This window comes from Dromiciops gliroides, chromosome 4 (assembly GCF_019393635.1).
Source record: "Dromiciops gliroides isolate mDroGli1 chromosome 4, mDroGli1.pri, whole genome shotgun sequence".
In the NCBI taxonomy this organism is placed as follows: Eukaryota; Metazoa; Chordata; class Mammalia; order Microbiotheria; family Microbiotheriidae; genus Dromiciops; species Dromiciops gliroides.
Window position 1 is genome coordinate 363447735 of NC_057864.1, and position 25617 is coordinate 363473351.

The following is a 25617-nucleotide window of genomic DNA, read 5'->3' on the forward strand; positions in this document are numbered from 1 at the left end:
TAAGCTCTACAATCTGGGAACTGTCATGTAGTAAGTGACAGTTTCAAATACGGTGTTTTTTGTTGTCTTTGGACTAAAGATAAAAGTAATTCTGCCAAATCCTTTGTTTGCCTTTCTGAAGAAAACCTGGGCACCATCTTTCTTTTTATTTCCAATTTCCTAGCTTCATTCATAGTGAGAATGTGAAGAATGATGTGATTTCTTTCTTCTGGTAGCATTCCAATAGTTCAATAACTAAGACATCATACCTAAAAACTTTGTGACTGTTAGCCCCCTTTCCTGCCACTCTACCACCACCATTATATACAAGCAAAACCAAAAGATAGAGTTGAGCTTATGTTTTATTTTATTTCATGAACTGTCACAACAAAAGAATTCATCACTAATTACTCAGCCTACTGGTAATGAAGCTTTCCACGCTCAGTTTAAGTCATCCTTAGAAGAGACAGTCTCTAACTAGGCATATATGCCAAACAGGGGACAACTTCCCAGAGCTTACATTCAATTGACACAGCCCTGGAGAATCCAAGGTCATCATATTACAATGAGGCATTGGAGTAGGAGTATGGGTAGAATATGGAACAGAAGGGAGTAAAGAATATTTCTATCTTTATCAATTTTTTCAAGGTAACAAAGCTAGTTAATGTCAGAGTTGGGACCCAAAAAAATTGTTTTTTTACTCTAAGTACAGTATCTTTTTCTTATATCATAGATATCTTATTCAAAGCTTAGTTTTTTTTTACCAAAATAACTATACCTGGCAAAGCAAAAAAAAAAAAAAAGAGGCAAAAGGGATTTGAGCCAGAAATCTTTTTTTTTCTTTTGCCCAAGTTTCTTCTTAATTTACATTGTTATATAACTGACAAACGTTCCTTTTCACACCAAATCTAATATTAAATAATTCAGGCTGCATAATGTAGTGAGAAAATGCACTAAGGGACTAAATTGCAAGCCTGATCAACTCAGTACTACTACCAGTTCTGCCAATGTCAATGTTTTCTTTATTTAAATGTAATATGAATAACATTATCCCTTACATTTCCCCCCAGAAATAGTGCCAGTTAGCAAGCATTTATTGGTCCCTCATAAGGTATATGATAAAAAAGAGCCTTGTGAAAATAAGACAAAAATTATATCAATACATTAAAGCTTCCACAAGGAACACCAAATATAAAATCACTTTATCACTAATAATAAATGGGTGTGGCTCTTAAAAAAAAACACAGCATGTATTTTTGTGACATTTTAAAAAGTTCAAGAGACATATATTCCAGGTAATTAATCATTTTATTAATAGCAGTAGCATATTATCATAAAAAATATCAAAGACACTCTTGAATGCCAAGTTCCCCACATAATGGTGGGCTCACAGCTTATATGTTCTTGAAAGAGTGAGTGTTCCTGAGGGTAGCAATCAACTCTGATTGGTTAACAATTAATGAGAGAATGAGTATCCTGAGGCACATGACATTGAACACCCAAATCTAAGTTTAAAAAAAAATTATCAATTTCCAATAAACAGGTCTGACACAAGGGAGAATTCACATTATCCCATACTTGTCTGAGTAAACACAATGAACAGGAACCCACCCATACACTAAAATTTAGAATTTATTTTACTGTCTTTGATTAGATCTTAGCCTGGATAAATTTTTGTTCAAGATTTCAAAGACTAGTTGATTTCTGGATTAGGAAGTAGGAAAGTGGGGAAATAGTTTTTAATTCAATAATTAGCCATTAGTACAAGAGAGAAATAATGATTTATCTCATTTCCAAACATGGTATTACCACAATGGCTCTTACCTTGAGGCATCTCAGGAGGCAAATAATGAGGCTCTTGAGAACTAACATGAACCCATTCGAAATCATCATACAGGTCTTGATGGTAATCACAAGCTCCAGGACCATCATCAAAAGTACAGCCCCCTAAAGGAAAAAAAAAAGGAAAGAAATTAAAATCCTTTGTTAATTTCCAGAAAAATTAAATTAAAATTTCAAAATATTTTAGAAATACTAGTAAGAATATTAAATGTGTTTTCAAAGTGGCTTGTTAAACAGTTCACAACTTCAACTCTTGACTATCCTAAGCATTCTATCTATCAATGGGCTCTTCAAATTTCTGTACTCTGTTCAAGTGAATTCCTCCCAGTAGCGCATTCCCCTTTGGGAAGTAAACTAGATTGAACTAGTAAAGTGAAGCTGTAAATCAGTCCTGAATGATATACCCAATATGATGTCATTTTACTTAAAATAGGCAATATATTGTTAATGCATGCTTCAAATTCCCTAATATACAAATTTCCTATAGCAAGACTAACTAAAAAATAAGAACAAAAAAGAAGTCTGATTCCATAATTACAGTTCCATTCAAGTGAAATAGTATTTCAATTATTACAAAGTAGTTTCAATGTTCCTGGCCTTAACCCAGTCTAAACAAAAATTCTCTCTGGGTCAAAAGATGATATGTAAGCAAGGAATGGCTTCCATTATTTCATATTTTATTCTGGATTAGAGGGCAAAATAATCTTGTAATTAAGATTAACCTCTATATGATGTGGGTTTTTCCTTCCATATTTCAATCCCTGGCCTCTTGAAAATTTAGTATAACTTTTTCCCATAATGTAAGTCAATTATACATTTTATTTTAATTTGTGAGAGTTTCTTGGTCCTCCTTATTTGCTGATGGTGGGGGGGGGAGGAGAGGGAGAGGAGATGGCTTTTTTTTGTAAAGCATATTCTTCAGTTAGCTTAATCAAACCATGGAAATAAGTACTGGCCCATAACCCTAAGTATTTGAGGAAGCAGGTGGACTAATTACAATCAGTAGGCCTAATGAAAAAAAAAAATATCCTAGTTCCTTTTGTTATGGGCCTGAGGTACCTAAGAAATTTCTGGGGTAAATCAAAGAGCCTTCTCCTTGAGAAACTAAACCAAAAGACAGACACATCTAAAGAGAGAAGTGGCAACAGATCGGGGATTGAGTTAGCTCCAGGACCATCACGCTTTGTTCTGGTCTTTCCCACCCCAAGGGGGAAATAAGATTAGGTGCGGCTGCTGCCTTTGTGGCAAGAGAGGGACAGAGATGGCTTGAGAGGTTGGAGCCACCCCTCACCCAACTTTTCCCAGCCACCACCAGTGGAGGATGGTCCTCCCAAATAAGGGAACTTCCACAGTCAGAGGATCACCTCATCAAACCACCATCAGTCATCTTTAAAAGTATCTGGGGGGGGGGGGGGGGGGGCCGGGCAGCTAGGTGACTCAGTGGATAGAGCACCGGCCCTGGAGTCAGGAGTACCTGAGTTCAAATCCGGCCTCAGACACTTAACACTTACTAGCTGGGTGACCCTGGGCAAGTCACTTAACCCCAATTGCCTCACTAAAAAAAAAAAGTATCTACCTGTCTCCTGCTTGAGGAGATAGGTATCTCAGAGAGCTACACCTCTGTGCCATGCCTTCTCCCCATGAGAAGTCCAAGGATTTCTCTCTTGTTTTCCTTTCCCTAGCACCTAAATAAATGTGTATTCTAATTGGATTTGTGTGCAAAAGGGTGTAATTCTTTAAAGAGGAATTCCTAAGGACCCCTACCCCAAACCCCGATCAATTTTCCCCATAACAACTTTCAAGAAATTTGCCTGTTTTGTTTCTTCTTTTGAGGACTAAGTGTACAGCCTTGAGTTCTCTTAGCTTACTTTTCAGAAAACAAAAGGAAAGGGACTTGGTTGATTTCATAGCCTAATAAGAATTGGTGGTCACTTCTGCCCCACATGCTGAGGATTAATTCCATTCAGCACCATTTTGACAATAATGATAAAATTGTAAATGTAGTATGCTATGTCACTGGAAGAAATGTCAGTATCACCAGTGAAGAGTTTCTCAGTGAGATCTGGAAGTGCTTTTGTTTAAAATACAATCTATAGGTAATTGTGTGTCTAGCAGAACTTTAAATTTATCCTAAAGGTTTGCCCTTAAAATCCTTTCTATAATTGTCCTAGGGGTGGGGGTGGAATTGTTTTAAATTTACAACAGATAAAATTAAAAGGAACCATGAAACATATTTTTACATACAATGGAAAGGAAAAGTTTTTCAAAAAATTTAGTTTGCAGTCAGGGTCCTAAAATGACTTACAGCTTTGCAAAATATGCCTTCTGGGGACCCATTACCATTTTTAATGACTTAAGTGCCCTCAGTACATAAATTTAAACTACTAGTGGTACCTACATTGACTCATTAGGAAGACAAATGGCTTTAATTGCCTTCCTTCAGATTCACTGTTAATTTTAGACATCAGGCATCTGATTAGCAACAACAACCAAGAGAGTCAGTACAAAATAAATGGGTCAGCCCAGGCTATTTGTTGAACTAAGGGAACACAGCAAACCGGTAAAATCCACCCAGGAAAATAACATAACTGCTTACTTACCTGGAGTAACTATTTAACCCAGGTTAAAAAAAATGAGGTGAATTTCTTTGATTTCATAATAAACTATCAGGAATAGTGACAAGAGTAAAGAATTCCAGTTAATCAAACACCATGCTTAATAAATAATTAACTCTGGCTACTATAGAAAGATTACGAATTTCCAAAGACTTAAAATGCAATAAAGTATAATTAAGACAAACTGTACTGAAGATAGTTTCCATTCATTTTATCTGTCTCCCTTTTTCTCCTAATATTACATTAAACACGTTAAGATTCTACAGTGCTTTCAGTCTAACTTCTTAACTTCAAGCATCCATCTGTGAAATTCAGGACTTCCAGGTAACAGAATTCCAGTTGGTGAAATGCTCAATATCTGTTCATTCTGCCTTTCTTAGATTCCCCTAAACAACATGAGGCTGGCAAACAGCATGTGTAGAAAATTGATATTTTTGCACCTATTCACAAAGTTAAAATCTTGAAGACAGGGGTAGGCTTTTTTTTTTGGTTAACCAAAAAAAAAACCAAAACTATAAATCTGTTCTAATTTCTATGATATTTCCATAATGCAGGTATTTCCTTGCCCAAGAGAAATTAACTAGAACTATATTGCTTTGTGCATTTCTCAAGATATCTAATGCTTCAAAATTAAAGAGAGGAATACATTCATCTTATCATTATGCTACTACAGCATATGAACATTAAGGGACTGGGTCACTATTTCTATAAAATAATGATGAGAACTGAAAACGCTCTCCCTAAGGTTACAAATATTCTCTTAACTGCTAACAACAACAACAAAAAAAAAGGTCTTTTCTCATTCTTCATCCTTTTGACTTCTCTGATTCATCTGACATGGTTGACCATTCCTTCTCCCTTAGTAAGTACACGTCCCTTGGATTCTTTCCTGGTTCTCTTATTGCACAGGATCAGAGATTGAAAGTTAGAAGAGACCATTAGAGACCAACTAATCCAATCTGCTCGTTTTAAATAGGCCCAGCAAAATTATGCTTTGCCCAAGTTCACACACGTCTAGAGTAGCAAACATGGGGCCTTGAACTCATCATCTCTAATCACATATGCAGTACTCTAACCACTGTCCTCCACATTACTTTCTCGGTCTAAACTCTTCAGTCTCCCTTGTTGGATAATCATCCCATCTAGTCCCTAAAGTTTTATGGCTCACATCTAGGGCCTTCTCAGTTTCTTTCTACCATTTTCCCTGGTGCTCTCATCAGTTCTCTCTACATAAATGACTCCCACAAATGTTTTATTAGCACTAATGTTTCTCTTCTACGTATCCACTGTATCTATCCTGAACTTCAATCTTGCACCACTACCTTTGGAAATCTCCAAAAAGGATGTCTGTAGACTTCTCAGAACAGCTATGTCTGAAACAGAACTCATTATCTTACTTGTTTCCCTCTAAACTGACCCCTTCTTGAAAGTTTCCTGTTTTTATTAAATATATACCATTAACTTTCCAGTTTTCCAAGTTCAGAACCTTAGTGGCATCCTTGATCATTTTCAGTAGCTTCGTCTTGTCAATTCTAGCTCCATAAAATCTGGCACGTTCATTCCATTTTCCCTACTTGGCTACCACGATATTTCAGGCCTTTATCACCTTTATCAGCTGCACTATCTCAACAACCTCCTAATTGATCTCATTCTCTTGAGTTTCCTCCCCAATCCATTTGACACATAGCTACTAAAATAATCTTCCAAAGTATATGAGTGATCATGTTGCCCTCCTTGGCAAAAAGCTTCAATAGCTCCCTATGACTTATTGACTAAAATGCAGATTCCTCAAATGAGGGTTTTCTTTTTTTCTTTTTTTAAAATTTTTTGTGGGGCAATGAGGGTTAAGTGATTTGCCCAGGGTCACACAACTAGTGTCAAGTGTCTCAGGCAGGATTTGAACTCAGGTCCTCCTGAATCCAGGGCTGCTGCTTTATCCACTGCACCACCTAGCTGCCCTCTAAATGAGGGTTTTCTTCATGAAAATTCAAGTTCATTCTTGACTGAAATCAAAAATAGAGTACTATGGAGCATCCAGAAATACCTAATAGGGGAAATTCATTGTAAAAAATTCATATGCCTCATGTGGAATTGTATTCATAAATCAGAAGATCATAGGTTTAAGAGTAGAAGTAAACTTAGAAATCATTGAGTACAACCCCCTCATTTTAAAGATGAGGATACCGAACCTGAGGGCATTACGTGACTTCCCTAAAGTCACACAACTAATAAATGTCCGAGTCAAGATTCAAACTCAAGGTTTTTCTAACTCTAAACCCAGACTTCTATCCTCCGAGTCACTTAGTTGTCTCTGTAATGGACATGTGCACAATGAGTAGAACCCAGAATTAAGGACACCTAGGCTCCAGTTCCAGCTATGTGGCTAAATGAGGTCAGACCAGATGATAAATTCCCTCTAAGTTGTAAGATTTGATGGATTTGTTATGTGCCTAGGGCATCCCAGAAGTTTTCTGGGATAAATCAAAAGAAACTTCTCCTTGAGAAACTAAACCAAAGGACAGACACACCTAACCGGTCTCCCCCACTTCTTGGGGAGATAAGATTAGGTGTGTCTGCTACCTTTGTGGCATGAGGGGGAGAGAGATGGCTTGAGAGATCCAGAACCGCCCCTCACCCAACTTCTCCCAGCCACCACCAGTGGGGGATGTTCTACCCCCAATAAGGGAACTTTCCAGTCAGAAGATTACCTCAACGGATCCTGCCTGTCTTCAGCTCAAGGAGAAAAGGATCCCAGAGAGCCACACCTCTGTGCCATGCTTTCTCCCCTTGAGGAGTCCAAGGATTTCTCTCTTGGTTTCCTTTCCCTAGCCCCTAAATAAACTATCATTTTATTCTAATTGGATTTGTGTGTAAGAGTGTGTAATTCTTTAAAGAGGAATTCGTAAGAAACCCTATCCCAAACCCCCATCTATTTTCCCCATAACATAATGATCTTTAGTTTTACAGCAATGGTCTAATTAACAAAGAAAATCATGGCTCATTATTATAAGGAAATGGATAATATGGAAAATGTGTTTTGCTTGATTTCAAATGCATAATTGATATAACATTGCTTGCACTCTCAATGGCTTTAAAGGAGCAAGATAATTTTGAATGCAAATTTTTAAAAGATGCAAAAAATAAATGAATGGAATGAATGGAAAGGATTTTGAAAGAAAAAAAATGCCTCTGAAAAGTTATTTCAAAGATGGCTAATTCCTTGCTGCCAACTGATCAGATGAAAAAACAAATCCATCACTGCAACTGTATGTCTTCCACTATGATGAAGCATTTAAAATACACTGTAATCCTTTCACCTAAAAATCAAATTCCAATCTGGCTTGTACCACCAGTTCTTATTTAAGTACCTAAACTGCTCAATCAAAAGGACAGGCATACAGGAGGAGATGCTGGGGGCCTGAGATGTGGCCTGCCAGAGCATCTGGCACTTTGAAAAACAGAGCCTTGGGAATTAAGTTACAGAGCTGACAGTAGTTCTCTGTGTGAACATGGGAATAGCGCCTATTTCTCTGTAGTCATCAGAGAGTGAATACTCAACTCTGAACCTTTTTGAAGGCACACAATTTGATAAAATACTGGGACAAGTCAAAGTAAAATGAAGCAGACCTGTGGTTCCAACATTAAATCAATATTCCCTAAGCCAGTGCAGAGCAGGGAGCAGAGAAGAGGCCCTAGGTGCTTTGGATGGTTCAGAATAGTTAGTGAGGGACAGCCATACTGTGTTATATTTTAATTTGCAATGTCCTCCAGAAAGTCCCCATCCCCCCACCCATTTCTCCAGGGCAGCTGTGTAGTTCTTAATTATCTTACAGAATATGAGGACCATGAGCACACAGAGTTATCTTTCATGGTTTTCTTTTCTGTTTACTTAGAACAAGCTTCCATTTAACTAAAGACACAGACCATTTTCATTTCATTTGCTCAAATTAAATTTCCCTTGGAATAAACAAAGTTTTAAGAGTTAAGAGGGAAGTATGAGGCAAAACATATTGGGGAGGGGGTGCTATGTCAAACCAAATGTACTTGGAATAAATGATTAGTTTAGATGTTTGATGACCTTCAAGCAAAATGCCAAACATAATCATCTCCCTTGTGAATCTGTCAGAAACATAAATTTGTTCATATAAATATCCAATTGTACATTACATTTGGAATGATCTTCCACACATCAAAAAGCACAGAACTATTACTTCACTGCACATGGAGCATTAATTTTAAATAATTTTAAATTTACTATCTTTATATGAGTTAATAAGAAGGAATGGTGCAAATGTATGCCTAAAATAAACCATTTAACAAAAGATATAATCAATTACTAAAAACATGTAATAGACCAAAATTCACTGTCACACAATAGTCACAAAAATTAGATATCCTCTAAAGTTTTATATTTAGTCTATCAGATTAGTAATGTGAATTATGACAAATATGGAATTATCATTTAAAAAGTAATTTTATTTAAAATTAATAAGGAGATATTAATTTTACATATTTTCACCATACTCTTATTTTGTAACCAAAGTAACACTAGTTCCATAGCATGAGCATAGAGAAAAAAATACATGGAATCACAAACAGGGGCAGTTTGAGATCTACACTGATGGAAGGAATACTCATAACAATTCAATTTAATCTATCAAAGCTTCAGTATATTACCAAATACAAGTGATGTTACTTTTTCCCCAAGTGCTATGATTTCATTTTATTTCTTTTTTGTTGGTTTTTGTTTTGTTTTTATCATAAAAATATGTAATTGTTTTCCAGTTACATATATAGTTTTCAACATTTTTTTCATAAGATTTTTAGTTCCAAATTTTTCTCCATCCCTCCCTTCCCTCCCCCCTCCCCAAGACAGAAAGCAATCTGATATAGATTATATATATACAAAGTGATGTTACTTTTTAAACTGATTTGCCCAATGGAATCCAGTTAAAAATATATTTAATGGGACCAAGAAATGTCTTTACAGATTCAGCAAATGTCAAAATACACATGACTGGGTAAAAAAAAAAATAATCATTGATGATCTCCTGGCAGCAATACAAAATGATAATTAATAAATGTGATTTAACAATTTTTGGAATTCCATTATAGAAAATAATCTCATATTAAATAATTTTAACTTAAATAACTTCACTAGGGCAGGTGATTTGCTTTCCTCATATGTAAAATAAGGGAGAAGGGGGCACTAGATCATTTCTAAAATGTGGCTTTTCCATCTCACTAATGAGGGCTGGTAGAACAAGTCAAGTTGGTCCAATGGTATTTTTACCCAGGGCTGCAATACTGACATTTAAAAGTAAAGATAAATGAATTTTCAAAGCAGGTGCATCTTCAGACAAATGTGATAGCTACAATTCTATTGATTTTAGGAACCATGTATAAAGAGAGGTTCAGAGAAAATCAGGTGAGATTTGAGGGTGTGTCAAGGGTTCAGGTCAGCCCAGTCTGGGCCCTGTGATATTCTTTATATTTAGTCTAATTATGTTCTCTCCTAATTGCCCTTCCCTGGAGAAAATGGTCAAAAAGGATAGAGTTATTCATGGCCCTAAGGTACATGCCTGCACTCAGACTCTCCCCTGAATAAGAAGCAGACACACTGCACCAAGACACAGATAGTGATGAAAGAATTTCCCATATTCAGCAAAAACTGTATCCCTGGGAACCTGCAGTTTCAAACAAACCTGATATGAAGGGAGGGGCAGGATCCCAACAATACAATACAAGCTTATTAAACCAATAATATTTCTATTTAAATGTTGTATAATCTGAAGCAAATGCCATTTCTCAGCTGACTGGTTGCCTTTTTCTCCAATAAGAATAGTAGATAGCCCAAAGTGATTAAGTAAGAATCCTCTCTCCAGTCTTCTGCATTTTACACGAATAAGACTTTAACAAACTAGAGTTTCCATTTTTGGTATACCCCCCTTCCTAGTCATCTGAGGTAGCCATTGGGAAATAAGGTACCAATTCAGGGTCAATTTTTAAATGACACTTTACTCTGTGAACTAGCATGTGGCTATATCCACATGCCCAAATTTGTGACTAAATCAGACACTAATTGCTTTAGGGGAATGAGAACATTCCTCACCCCTTTTTGTAACAGAAGTCCATCAACAGCTTCTATAACAGCAGCTCTCTCATTTCTAATTATACCAATACAAAGATAACCCGACCATGTAAATTTCACAAATGCCGGGCACCATTATCAAGGCTGACCTGACATCAGGAGAGGGGAAATTAAATATAGGACACTGTCTAGTGGAAAGAAAACTACTCTCAAAGTACTCATGTGTATACCATCACCATGTGGTAAAACAGATTGTGTGGCACAGTCAGGAATCGATGTAGAGTAGTTAGTAAGTATCCTAGACTCAGCAATACACTTACTGGTTGTGGGACCATCTATCATCTCTTTGCCTTTTCACAATTGGTCTAGAATACATTCCCTTTTCACTTGTATGTCATAGGATACCTGTCTTCCAAGTACAACTAAAATGACACCTACAGAACACTTACCTGATCCTCCGATTAACTAGCTATTTTTGAAATTACTTTGTATTGCTGTTTCTTTTTTTCTTTTTTTCTTTTCTTTCTTTTTTTTTTTTTTTTTTTGGTGAGCCAATTGGGGTTAAGTGACTTGCCTAGGGTCACATAGCTAGTAAGTGTTAAGTGTCTGAGGCGGGATTTGAACTTGGGTTCTCCTGAATCCAAGGCTCACTATCCACTGGGCCACCTAGCTGCCCCTGTCATCATTTTTTTGTTTGTTTGTTTGTTTGTTTTTTGTTTTTGTTTTTTGTTTTTTGCAGGCAATGGGGGTTAAGTGACTTGCCCAGGGTCACACAGCTAGTAAGTGTCAAGTGTCTGAGGCCGGATTTGAACTCAGGTACTCCTGAATTCAGGGCCGGTGCTTTAACCACTGCGCCATCTAGCTGCCCTCATCATTTGTTTTTCAAGAACAAGGCACACACCATAACTGGGAAACACCACAAATAAGAATTAGAATCTGAGACAGAGAATAGCTAGGCCAACATTTAAAATCAGGGAGCTAGAATTCATAGGCAGGATTATCTACCAAGAGAAAAAAAAAGTGCAACAAACATGGTCCAAGGCCACAAGATAAGGAACAAAGGAGGAACCCAAGAAGGCCAAAGTTAAATGCATTTTTAAGCCCCAGTGTGCCAACTACTAGAGTAAATCACAGCAAAAAGGATGCTACAACTACTGAGATGTGAAGTACAATGCAGTGAATAGCAACTATACTTACAGTCAGGAAGAGAAACAAATTTGAATTCCACTATGGTCACTTGAGTAGCTAGGTGGCACAGTGGAGAGATTGCCAGACCTGGAGTCAGGAAGACTCATCTCACTAAATACAAATCTCAACTTGGACAGCTATGTGACCCTGGGAAAGTCACTTAACCCTATTTGTCTCAGTTTCCTCATCTGTAAAATGAGCTGGAGAAGGAAATGCCAAAGCACTCCAGTATCTGTGCCAAGAAAACCTTACATGGGGCCACAAAGAGTCAGACAGAACTGAAACAACCCTGCCACCTACTCTTTGGGTAACCATTGCCAAGTCACTTAAGGCCACAGAGCCTCAGTTTTCTCATTTGCAAGATAGGGATAAGTTCATATAGTTGTTATGAGGATGAAATAGGATGTCAAAAAATCTCAGTTTTACAATTGGAAGGATTCTCAGTAGCCATGAGTCCAACTCATACCCAAAGGAACTCCCATTATAGCATCTCAAAAGCAGTGATAAACTCTATGCTTAAAGACCTCTAGTAATAAGAAAACCAACCACCTCAAAAAGCATCCCACTCTATTTTGGGACAGTTCTAATTATTCAGAAGTGTTTCCTAAAATCAAGTATAAATTTGCATCCTTCACTTTCCATTCATTGCTCCTGGTTCTGTCCACTAAGGCTAAACAGAGGAAGTCTCATCCCTCTTCCACATGACCAAGCTTCAAATACTTCAACATAGCAATAAATCCCCACTGCCTTCTCTCTTCCAGGTTCCTTCAACCAGTCTTCAAATAACATGTACTCAAGGGCCTTTAGTATCCTGATTGCCTTCCTCTAGACACTCTTTGGCTTATAAGGATCATTATTAATTTGTAGGGCTCAGAATAGAATCAAAAGTCAAAGGCCACTAAGGCACATCTTTTTCAGACAAATTAGGCTCTAACCATGACTCTCATCCAATAGTTGTAAAGGTTATTTTGTAAGCCCACAAGTAAGACTACATTTATCCCTATTAAATTAATCTTATTACATTTGGCTCAATGTTCTCTCTATCCAGTCAAGGTTTGTCTAGGTTCTGACCCTGTCATGCAGTGTGCGAGCACTTTCCCAGCAATCTTGGAAAAGCTTTGAAATCTATACCTTAATTCAATACTTTGGAAGAAATAAAGTTAAGCCATCCAGGGTCAAGTCCAATGGAGATCTTCAGCCCAGATGATATTAAACCATTGGTGACTATTCTTTGAGTCTGCTCACTGAACCAGCTTTGGATCCTTCTAATTGTAATGGTGTGTAATCCATAACTCCAACCATTCCACAAGAAAATTATGAGTACCACATAGTTCTACAACAATATAAGCTCCTGGGGCAGCTAGGTGGTACAGTGGATAGAGCATCGGCCCTGGATTCAGGAGGACCTGAGTTCAAATCTGGCCTCAGACACTTAACACTTACTAGCTGTGTGACCCTGGGCAAGTCACTTAACCCCAATTGCCTCACCCAAAAAAAAAAAAAAAAAAGAATATAGGCTCCTTTAAGATAGGAACTGCATCCCCATACAGCTTGTGTAAATAGTAGCAACCAAAAAATTCTTTGCTGATTGACTGATAAGATACAATTTTACCAAATCCTTTGGTGTTCACAAAATGCTCCTTCCAACCCCACCCCAGTCAATGTATTTTCACTAACTATGCCCAGCCTAGAATGCTCTCCACCCTTCCTTCCCACCTTCACCTCCTGTCTTTCCTCACTTCCTTCAAGTCTTGGCTAAAATCTCAACTGCTGCAAAACAACTTTCTCAGTACCCCTGAAGGCTAGAGCTTTCCCTCTGAGATTACCTCTAATTTATCACATATGCAAGAAATCTTTTTCTGTATAATTATTTTCATGTTGTCTCCCCCCTCATATTGAGACTTACTGGAAGACAAGGACTGTTTTGTGCTTTTGTGTCCCCAGCACTTAGCACAGTTCCCAATACATAGTAGGCACTTAATAAATGCTTATTGCCTAGGCTAAAATGTAGGTAAACTGTATCTGCAGAATTCTTTTGAATGTTCCAACACTATTAATTAATATGAATCTAATATCACCTATCCTACACGAAGCCATCCTTGCTCTTTGTATACAAGGTCCTTTGCAAACATGAAAAGTACTATGTAAACAACAATAATTACTCATTATTATTATGGTTATTACTTTAATAAAATCACAAAGCTCCTCCTTTTCAATCAGAAACCTACATCCCAGATGGGGGAGGGGATGTGGAAGAGAGGAAGGCTAAGAGTCTAAAAAAGAAATGAGTAACATTCAAGGTTCTGACTCTTGCCCTTTGGCCTCAGAGGTGAGTGGAATCAAACTGGATTGTGAGGATCTTTAAAGGCCGAACAGGATTTTTTATTTTATTCTAGTAATAACAGTTAAACAGTAGAGTTTATGGAGCTGGGGTAGTGTAACTATGGTCATACCTGCACTTTAGGAAGATTACTTTGGCAGATGGGTGGAGGATAGATTGGAGTGGTGAGATACCTAAGGCATGGAAAAGCAATTAGAAAGCTATTGCAATAGTCCAGGTCAGCTGGAGTCGCACTTAAATAGAAACAGATCTCTGCAGGATCCATATTGACTTGGAACACTACAAATTAACATTATCTATGGTGAAGTGTATTTTTATTTATTTTGTTAAACATTTCCCAATTCTATTTGAATCTTCTTCAGTCAGCAATCAGGAGTTTTGAAGGATGCTCCCATTTGAGGCTGATAAGCAAAGTCTGAGAGCCTCTGGCCTAGGTGAGAGGTAATGAAGGCCTTTACTCAGGTGGATACTGTGTGAGAAGAAAGTATGAGAGAGATGCTGTAAAGAAAGAAGCCACATAATTTTACAATAGAGTGGATATGTGAAGTAAAAGTGAGGAGTTGAAGATGACATGGAGAATATGAGCAGAAAAACACGATGAAAGGGGAGGGGGAGGGGGGTTGGTTAGATGTAAAGAAAGAGAACCTTACCACTTCCACTGTGGCAGTGACATCTCTGAATGCCCCTGACAAATACTAAATTGCAGAAATGTCATAGACTGAAAAGGACATTCAACTTTGATTATGTGGAAATAGAAAATTGTAGCCTATTGCTCAGTCTGTCCAGCCTTCCTGTAATGTGTCTCAGATTTCTGAAGTAGCTAAGTGAACTGTGTAGAAACCTTGTTACTAGAAATTGCAAACCCCTCTCAGCCCTCAGCCCTGCACTTTCAGTCCATTCTCAGGGATACCCAGGGAAATTTGATGAAAAGGAGCAAATTCATCAGTTATCCACTGTCCAGAAGCAGCTATATTTTCCTAAAGTACAGGATGCCACCCATTGAATGAGCTCCTCCAACAGAAATCTCTCTATTCCCCCCACCCCTTTGAACTACCAAGTCTGTTCAAGGCAAAATTCCAAGAAAGCAAATCAAAGATAATGTTTATAAATCTCCCTTCCCTCCCCAACTTATACATTTCAGCCTAGAGTGAATTTCATTTTTGGACTGAAACTCATTTCCACTCCAACTGTAAAACTCTCAACTGGGACACCCCTTTTCTGATGTGTCATCTCCCTCAGACAGCCCAATATAATCACTACTTCAACTCCTGATTAAAAACACTAGTCTAAAAAAAAACCAAAAAAAAAAAACACACTAGTCTAAGTATAGACAAGACACCAATTTTTGTAGAGGCACAAACCTTGAGAGTTGAGTCAGATAAATTTCAGTCTCCAGGAAGGACTATACTTAAGTAGTTTGGTTTTTTTTTTTCTTTTTAAAGATCTCCAAAGTTGAAACTTCCTTCCAGAATTTCTCTGGTATGACATAACAAGCATATCATTCACTTCAACAAACATTTAAATGTTTGTTAACTTTCTGACTTGACAGGAACTGTGCTAGATGTTGGACATACAAAGAAAAAACCGGAGACTTTTGACTTTCAAATATACAGATATACTGAGGTGAAACAACATCTACATAATAATTAAATATGGGGGCAGCTAGGTGGCACAGTGGCTAAAGCACCTTCCCTGGATTCAGGAGGAACTAAGTTCTGAGTTCAAATCCAACCTCAGACACTTCACACTTACTAGCTGTGTGACCTTGGGCAAGTCATTTAACCTTCATTGCCCCACCCCCACCGCGCGCGCACGCGTGCGTGTGTGTGTGTGTGTGTGTGTGTGTGTCTGTGTATACACCTATATCGAAAGAGGAGGGAGGGAGGGAGGGAGGGGGCTGGGAGGAGAAAGATGGACAGAGAGAGAGGGAGAGGGAAAGGGAGAGGGAAAGAAGGGAAGAGAGAATTCTAGGGCAAAGCACTAGTAACTGCAGGAGGAGACAGGTAAATCAGAAAAGCCTTTTTGTAAGAACTTTATTCTGTTATGAAGAGATAGGGAGGGAGCACATTCCAGGAATGGGGATAAATTTGTGAAAAGTCACACAGTGTCCTATGTTTAGAATAGTAATCAGGGAAGTTTGACAGAACATAGTATATATAAGTGAATAAAATGAGAAACCTGGGAAAGTAGGCAGGAACCTAAAAGGCAGGAGGAGGGAGGGGAAGGGGGGGGGGCGAGAGAGGGGGGAGAGAGAGAGAGAGAGAGAGAGAGAGAGAGAGAGAGAGAGAGAGAGAGAGAGAGAGAGAGAGAGAGAGAGGGAGGGAGGGAGGGAGGGAGGGAGGGAGGGAGAGATTCTTTCATCCCAGAAGCAATAGGGAGTTACTGAAGCTTCTTGCACAGAATGGAACAGTCAGACTTGCATTTTAGGAAAATCATGTTGGCAGCTTAGTGAAAGAGAGCTTAAAGTATGTGGGGAGAGACTAGAGGTGGGCAGACCAATCAGGAGACGAGAAATGTTGAGGCCCAGTCTTGGAGTGAGGGTTCTGTAAGTGAGAAGAAAGGGCATTAGATGGGAGAGATAGGGAAATACATTTGACATGTTGGTATCCAGTATGGTAATTCTTCCTATGAACAACTACAGTTTTTCTGCCATAACTTAAAGTCTTTTTCATTTGATAACTTTTCCCTCATCTGCAACAATATCATCTGATATAAAATCAGAGAGCTTAATGTTTCATACCTAATATTTACAGAGAATATGACATTTCATGTCTGGTCACCTCACAAAAATAAAAATACTAAGACAAAGTAAAGCCTTGATATATAAACTTGACATGGGGAGATCTGTCATTTCTCTATTGCCAGGTATGGAAACTCTTTCTACCAACAAAGAACACAATCCTTCTGCCAGCACTTGTTAACTGTTTGATTGACTTAGCAATAGAGGATTGATTCCTTAAGCACAAAGAGGGTCAGTCACACAGCTATTATCAGATATGAGATTTGAAACATTGTCTTCCTGACTCTAAGACCAGCTCTCTATATCATGATGCCTTTCAAAAAAGTGTTAAAATATTTCAAATTAAATATTCACCAAGAACACATTATTAGAAGAAGACTTCTAGAATTCCAGAGTTGGAAAGACCCTTAGAGGTCAGGTCATGCACACAATGTGTTAACAAGAATTTTATGCTCCCTCCACACCTCTTTAACACTTGCTTTTAAGGTTTACAAAGAACTACCCTCTCAACCATCATGTGCGGTAGGTACTATAAAACCCGCTAACATAAAGCTATATGGTACTAATGGAAGCAGAGATATATGTTAACTGAGTGGCAAGCACATATGCCCAAACAGCTGATTGGATGAGGTAGACAAAGTCTGTGGTTAGCAAAAATGAGAAGGAAAAAAAAAACATCCCAGAATAGAAGATACGGCTTAAGGATGGATATGTTGAACTACATCTTCACAAAACCATTTACTTCCAGCACAGTAGTTCTTAGCCTGCAACCAATAAACTTGGCTTTTTTTTTTTAATTGGCTTTTAAAAAAATATTTTGATATGTTGTTATTCATCCATATTTCTGTTGTGGCTTCATGACCCCATTTTGAGTTTATCTTTTTTCCCCCAGCTAAGATACTAGAGTGCTTTGCCATTTCCTTCTCCAGCTCATTTTTTACAGATGAGGAAATTGAGGCAAACAGGGTTAAGTGACTTGCCTGGAGTCACACAGCTATTAAGTATCTGAGGCTGGATTTGAACTCATGAAGGTGAGTCTTCCAGATTCTAAAGCCAGGGCTCTATCTACTACTGAGCTACCTACCTACATTTTGACATAAACAGTTTCTTTTTATAATCCTTTGTATTTGATTTTACTCCTTTAAAGACATCATTCTGAGAAAGTGTCCCTAGGCTTCCCCAGAAGGTCAAAAGTTTCCATGACACAAAAAAGGTTAAGAACTCACTTTGGGATTGGGTTGGTGGAGGGGAAGTTACATGGCACCAAAGTTTGTAAAGCTAATCAAAATGGGCTTTGTCTTTGGAGCTGAAGTATCAAGAAGGGCCTAAGGCTTCTGATGGAAGAGAAAGAACACTGGCTTTGGAAAACCAGAACCTGGGTTCAGATTATTACTTTGGCATTTACTACCTTGGGCAAGTCACTTAATCTCAATGGACCTGAATTTTCTCAACTGTAAAAGATGGTTGGACTAGATGACACAAAGTCAATTCCATTTCTTTCTATATATATACATATATGTGTGTATGTGTATATAGATGATTATATGATCTTAAAGACGAAGCAGGGTTACAAAGAGCCCCAGGGCTTGGCAATTAAGGATATGTACAGACTGCTAGTTACAAACTGGTCATTCTAATAAACTGAACAGCCTTTAACCAACACAGATATTGTCATTTTTAAATATTAAGGTTGGCAATAAAATATTAGAACCATTCATCCCATATACCTTATTACAACTACAGTATCTCCCTCCACTAGCTGATGTTGCAGAAAACATCAGAAATAAGGGTGTTTTAATAAGCACAGATTTTGAGAGGGGGGACATGATGAGTTAGTACAATCTAGGAAAAAAATAATGAGGACATGGTCACAATATCACTATATATCAGTATCAACAGGGCAAAACTGCTTCAAAAAACTAGCACACAGTCAGGATCAATTAGGTGGTGTCTGACAGGTAAGAATCACCAAGTAATCTTTCTTTTTATGCTCAACAGTGGTGTGATCCTTATTATATGTAGCACTATTCAGTGTTTTATTTTAGAATGTATATTTCAGAAGGGCAAAAAAAAATTATATCGTGCCCAGAACCCAATGCACAGAAATTATTATAAGCATCTATATAGTGCTTTAAGGTGTGCAAAATGCTTAACATATCTTAACCCATTTGATCCTCAAAACTCTAGTAAACAGATGCTACTTTCTACATTATACCAATAAGTAAACTGAAACATGTAGAAATTAAGTGAGGTGCCCAAGGTCAGAGCACTAGTATGTGTCTGGGCTGTGATTCAAATCCAGGTCTTATTGACTCTAAGCCCTGCATTCTACCTACTGCACAATCTAGCTGTATTGCTGAGTCATGTAGCCGCTATGAGGAAAGGCCAAAATAGTTGGAATTATGTAGTCTGGAGAATGGAAAACTAAATAATATATGATATTTCACTTAGTCACAAAGCCAGTCAATAATCAACCTGACTGAAAGGAAAATTATGATAAAGAGGATTATGTCCACTTATGTTAATCAATGGAACATTTGTCGGACTACAAAAACAGATGGAATGTAGTAGCGAAATTTTTTTTTTAAAAAGTACTACAATGAAAGAACCAGAGACTACACTGCTGTTCACTGAGATATAGCTAAACTACAAATTTAGAGGAATGGGTTGGGCGGGGGGGGGTGACGACTTCAAAATTAACAAACCAGGATGCTAAAAGACACTTGAAATAAAAACTTATAATAATAGACTTGAAATAGGTAAGCAGAGCCAGCTGTAGTAATAAAAAGAGATGGTGTACAAATGAGATATTAATGAAGCTAGGGTATTCTCCCAAAATCAATGAAGGTAGCTTTGATAAAATCTCAATAGATACAGTGATATCAAGGGGACACAAATCTAAATTATAAGTAATGGAAAGGGAAAGAAAATCTATTTGATTGCATTGTAAAAAGGCCAAAGTAATCTCTCCTCTCCATCCCTTCCATCCTACTATCTCTGCAGGTTGGGAATGTGATGGAGGAACCAAAAATTGTGATTTACGTTGACCAAAAGTCCTTGACATTACCTAATTAAGAGTGTTGAGAGGTGTCTAAAAACAAGTTTATTCTGAGACGACTGAATATATACCTAACTACACATGCTGGAATTCTTAGGATAGTGATGATTTCAAGAGAAAAAAAAAATTAATGAAGCTTTGCAAGAGGAACACTTTAAAAAAAAATAGGTACCAACTTTTTAGATGTAGAAACTATAACCATAGCCAAAGCCTTGATTTAGGATAGAATGTACAGGAGATTTCATAGGATTTCGGCTTCAGCTCATATATTACATCAAAAGATGCCTGTGCAGGCAGTAGGGTAACTTCAGAAAGAGTTTCAGATTTGAAGTTAGAGGAACCTGAGGATGTCATTCAATGTCTCTGGGTTTCAATTCATTATGTGTATTATAAGGGAGATGTCCTTATAAGGCCTCTAAGGGTACTCTTAGTTGTAAACTTAAGATCTTTATAGACCCCACTCCTATGCTGTATAGCCTTTCTGACCTCCAGTAAAGAAGAAAGAGTATGCTTAACACATTTGGTATTAGCCATGGGCTTGATTACCTATAGTTTATTCTTAAACTGAGACAAGCCTGGGAATTTTCTGATCATTCTAAAGCAGCATAATTGTTAGTGCAATATGCAAAGCTCTAAAGTTCTCCCTCCCTCTTCCCACTCCTTTAGAGAAAGGGGATTAGGGACAAAAATGGTAGGAGTGTATCATAATAACATTAACATATAAAGAATAGTACAAAAAGCTTTGAATACCATACTTTGAGGTTTCCCCCACAACTCTGGTACAGCAATGTCTTTGGGGCAATCTACATGGTCCATATCCATTAACTACTGACTACTGACTACACTGTACATAACAAGATTTAACAAGTTACTTGTCCTGCTAGTCCATATGAAGATCATGAAAATAGTCCTACAATATCTTGGCAACCTTACTTCTCATTTCAATTCCCTCAAAAATGGCTCCACACAAGTATTTACTTGTACTGATTTTTTTATTTAAACCATGAGCCCACTGAAATCCTAAACACATGAATAGTTAGCTATGGTGGATGTCAGTATTAGCTATGCAGTCCTCTCTAAATCAGTGGTCCTAGATTCAGTGGTTTCAACACACAGACATACACACAGTAGTTAAAAAAATAACAAATTAAAAATTTTGTTTTAAGAATTTCACAACACCATTCGAAATAACCTGTGACATCTCATCTCAAGAATGGGATTAGGAATCACTGTAATATCATTTTTAAAAATGTTTTCTGGATGTTCAAAATATTTACCTATTTTTTGAAAATGTATCCTCTTACCTACTTGAATACTATCACACCTTTTCACTCAGATTTAGATACACTAACCCAGAGGAACCCAATGAACAAAGTAATATAGAGTAAAGGCAGTTCTAAAATATAATTTGTATTTGAAGCCACTTTTACTTTTGACAAAACTGGAAACCACCCAAGCTCATATTAAACTTTAAAAAATACATATTACAGAGAGAGATTCCTGGCAGGTCGATTTCACCTATATAATACCTAGCCAGGTTTATTTCAGCAGTTCCTCTTGCCTGACCTCTAGTCTGGAAACTCAGAAGGTCATTTTTCCTTTATGAAGGGAGTCCGGTTAAAGAGAGAAAGTACAGAAAACAGATCTCCAAATCCCAACACCTTTCTAACAGTAAGGAAAAGATCTACTTTAGGATTATGAATTAAAAGTTGTATTACAGGTTAGGGAAAATGTCTTAAACCTACTCCTCATACAAGTGTGTTTTACAGGGTCTTAAACCTTTACAAATCTGTAAGTAAATAAACAATCCAACCTCAGAAGGCACTAATCCATAAGTCAGGAAAACTACCTGTACAATTAGTTCAGCTGCCAATGAATGTATGCAAGATGCTTTTAACATTTCTGAAAAGTCTGAAGAAAATCACTTTTGTGTTTTATTGCTACAAAAACAAGATCTACCAAAGGAGTCCATATGTCTAAAAAAAAAAGTAGATGTGGCATTAAGAAATCAAGGCCTTTTCTACTATTAATATTCAAAGAAAAAAATACTGGAGAAGAAGAAAAGAATCAAGCCACATATTTATGAATTCATCCCCAGTTGTCACCTTCCCAAGGGTCCTAACTGAATCAGAGTCTAGAAGGACTGCTGATACAAGACATGCTCCATAACTTTTTTTTTTTCTGTCATGCCTATGTTTGGATTTTCCATGGGTTCATATTAACATTGTCTTAAAAGTCTGGAAACCACCAAACCTTGGGCTCTATACCCAGTAACTGAATCTTCTCTGTGACATAATCTTCTCATTCATAATACTAAGAAACTATTTACAAGCCCCTCCTTTCCTCCAGAGCAATTTTGTTTTGAGGAATACAGTAAAACTTTGTTGTATTTGCACTCCTCGAAGCTAAGTGCTAGACACCATTCAAGTCATTAATAGTCATAGTATTTGGTCAAGAAAATGATATGGCAGCAATCTCTTATTTCATATTTGATACTAATTTCTAAATGTCATTATCTTGAAAGCTTCAGAAATGTACATAATACACACAGTGTATGCTCTGGGTCTTAGTCACCTTCACAAAACCTTTTACAGGTATAGAGACTATGCATTTTCAAATATAGTTAATTATCAGTTTTTTAAATTCCTGACTTGTGACTAGTATTGCTACTTAAATGTAACTTCCAATAGTAAGTCCATTAATTGCACACTGATTAATATTTCTCAGGAGTACTATTTACCAACATGAAAAAGAATCAGAAGAGACAGAATTCCTGGAATAAAGTGATTGAGTATGTGCCACTGGAAAGAGGAAATTATTTTACTATTATATCTGCAGATTTGTAGATCATATGCCCATGATTTCTAACATACTTGGGTCTCATCCAGTCCAGATGACTGGTTGAAGCAATCTACATCATGTATTCAACAACTTGCTTTTATTTTTACTCTGGTTCCTTATCCAAAAATATAATGATCAGGAGGAGAGAAGAGGGGAGGGGAGGGGAGGGGAGAGAAGAGGAAAAGAGAGGAGAGGAGATCATCTCCACATTCTCCAACAGGTTCCTATGTGGTCCACAGGCATGTCCCTTGAAAAAGAAAGTAGGATTCATTATATATGATTGTAGCTTCAAGTCCCATAATGTTAAAATTATACAGGAAAGGCAATATTTTTATGTGATTAATTTACAGTTGTACTAAGACTTCTGGAACACCTTCAACAGACAACAAATCAACAGAAAATGGCCATGATAGTATGCAATAGATTTATTTTACAAGAAGGACAAGCCCTTACACATAACTATATATTGCTTAAGTTTATCATCAATGACATCTGCCTTTATTTTTCCTTTCCCTGTTCTGCCATTTCATACCTTTCCCAGTCCCTAACTCCTTTGCCTCAACTCAGATAGGGCATCCTACATGGTATTTCAAAATTAAATTTACAGGACCCTAGATTTAGAGCTAGAAGGGACTTAGTTCATCAAGTTCAACTCCCCTTTTTTTACAGAATAAAAAACAGACAAAAAGAGGATAAGTTTCCTCCTTATGATCACAGAACTATTAAGTGTCTGAGACAAGATTCAAACTCAAGTGTTCCTGACTTGGGGAAGGACTAGAGTGCAGCACTCTTCCCACTGTTTCACAGAACTGACTCCAAAATATGTGTTTTCTGCATACATCTCATTTCCCCAGGATTTTGAGCTGGTCCTTGACAGATGGAATGAGCCTTAATAAATAGGGGTATTGCAAACAAAGGTAAGAATGAGAACAAAGTGAAGAAATGTGAAAACACAAGATATACTGGGGAAGAAAGTCTCACCTGAACTATTATACACTGAGAAGAATAGGAGGGTAAGATTGGGCTGGAAATATAGATTGAAGGCAGATTGTGGAGGGCCTTGCACGGTCGAGCTAAAGGGCTTTATCCAACAGGCAATGAAGAGCCATTGAAGATTTCTGAGTAGAGAAGTAGCATGATCAGAACTGTATACTAGCAAAAATAATGTTACAATGATGTGGAAAATGTTATGGAGAAGGAATGATGTTGTCTTCATACAGAGTATGAAGTGGGGTCCAGCACCATAAGACAGAACAAAAGTCAAGAGGCAGCAGAGAGAAGGGAAAGCAAGCCAGCTTGAATGGTGGAATACACTCCCATTTACAAAGGGCCAGGCAGGAAGGATGGACACAAAGCGGGTCCCACTGAACACCTCACTGAAAGGAAGTGTCCGAAAGAAAAGCCTTGGCCTAGTTTTAGAAGAGTCAAGGAGGACCAGACTTTGATGGGAAGGAGTGGAAAGCCTCGATCAGGTATTCAGATAAAATATGGGAGCTGGAGCAGATTCGTTGGGAGCTGGGAGAAAAGGGAGGATGGCTGCTAGCTCATAGTCAGACTTCGTACCACCAGGAAAGCTGGGCATTAGTGCAGGCCTTATTTGAGTTGGGATTTAAGCTTTTCTATTGGTTAAAGGGAAGCATAGGCGTTCTCAGGTTCTTTTAGATGGTATCACTAATACAAATAATAAAGGTAAGAAGGATGGGTTGGTTTTTTAAAAGGAAATGCTGAAGTCATTTTTACCATTTAGTATCTCCAGAGAATATTCTTTAAAATTCACCAAGTCACTTAAAAACAGTGGTATTCTTTATACCCTGTCAATTCCACCTGTGGCATCCACTCTCACAATAGTGACATTTTTCTGGATATGGAGACAATGTAGAAAGGGAGGCAGCATGTGCTGAGTTTGGGTGTGAATCTTGGCTCTTCAACTATCCACCTGGGTGGATAGGTAATTACCTAACTTTTCTAGACCTCAGCAACCTCATTTGTAAAATGTGGGGGTTAGACTAGATGACTTTCTATGCCCCTTCAGTCTCTAAATCTATGATCAATTCTATGACACATTTCTCTGCAACTTTAGCCAGGGTAAGACATGAAAAACGTATGTTTTCCCTGATACTATTTCAGGATATGGCTAGATTTCAGAATTGGCTGCTCCCATCTTTAGAAGAACTAATGCTGTGGCCTCCTAACATTTCTTCCTCATGCTGGCATCAGCAAAACAGAAACAAGATTTAGAATTACATTTCCAAAGTTATAGTGAAAGGTCTTTTACAGAAAGAAATCTGCTTCCCAACCAACTTTTTAAAAGCACATCGGTTCCATAAAGTGAGCTAACATCAGCATAAGTAAATGAAACAAACCTAATAAGGCATATGAATTCCGAAATGGCTTTATCACATCAGTGATGAATTATACTAACTCCAAGATCATTTCCATCAGAAACTTTCTGGATTACAGGTTTTCTATGAGCACAGACAGTTATTCCATTCAGATTTGCTTAGGCAGACCTGGTGGGAGTCAAATGGATTTAGCACTTCATTAAATCAGAATATAATTTTGGTCCAAGAGTCAGAATGACATAGTGGATAGTAAGATAGCCTCTGACCTCATAGATACCTGGATTCAAGCCCTACCTTTGGCACATACCAGCTGTGGCAACTTGGGCAAATGATTTAATCTTAGCCATGTTTTTTTTAAATCATTCATTAAAGTAAAAATGGGTACACAATTTGCACATAAAGGGTGATACCATAAGCAAATTAAAAGACCATGGAATAAATTATCTGTCAGATTAGGAACAGAGGAAGAATTTAGGTCCAAAGAAGATACAGGGAGTAAAACAAAATGTAAAATAGATCACTTTGATTATATAAAATTAAAAAGGGTTTGCACAAACAAAACGAATGTAACCAAGATTAT

The 25617-nt window shown here is 37.5% G+C and overlaps 1 protein-coding gene across 11 annotated transcripts in view; it reads right to left on the bottom strand.

The window, feature by feature from the left end:
- PTPRK (protein tyrosine phosphatase receptor type K) overlaps positions 1-25617 on the bottom strand; it is a 756597-nt gene that overhangs the window by 562700 nt on the left and 168280 nt on the right. For all 11 annotated transcript variants that reach the window (XM_044001295.1, XM_044001287.1, XM_044001294.1 and 8 more), the window contains exon 2: positions 1804-1926. In XM_044001295.1, coding sequence (XP_043857230.1) covers positions 1804-1926 — 123 coding nt within the window. The remainder of the gene's footprint in view (positions 1-1803; positions 1927-25617) is intronic.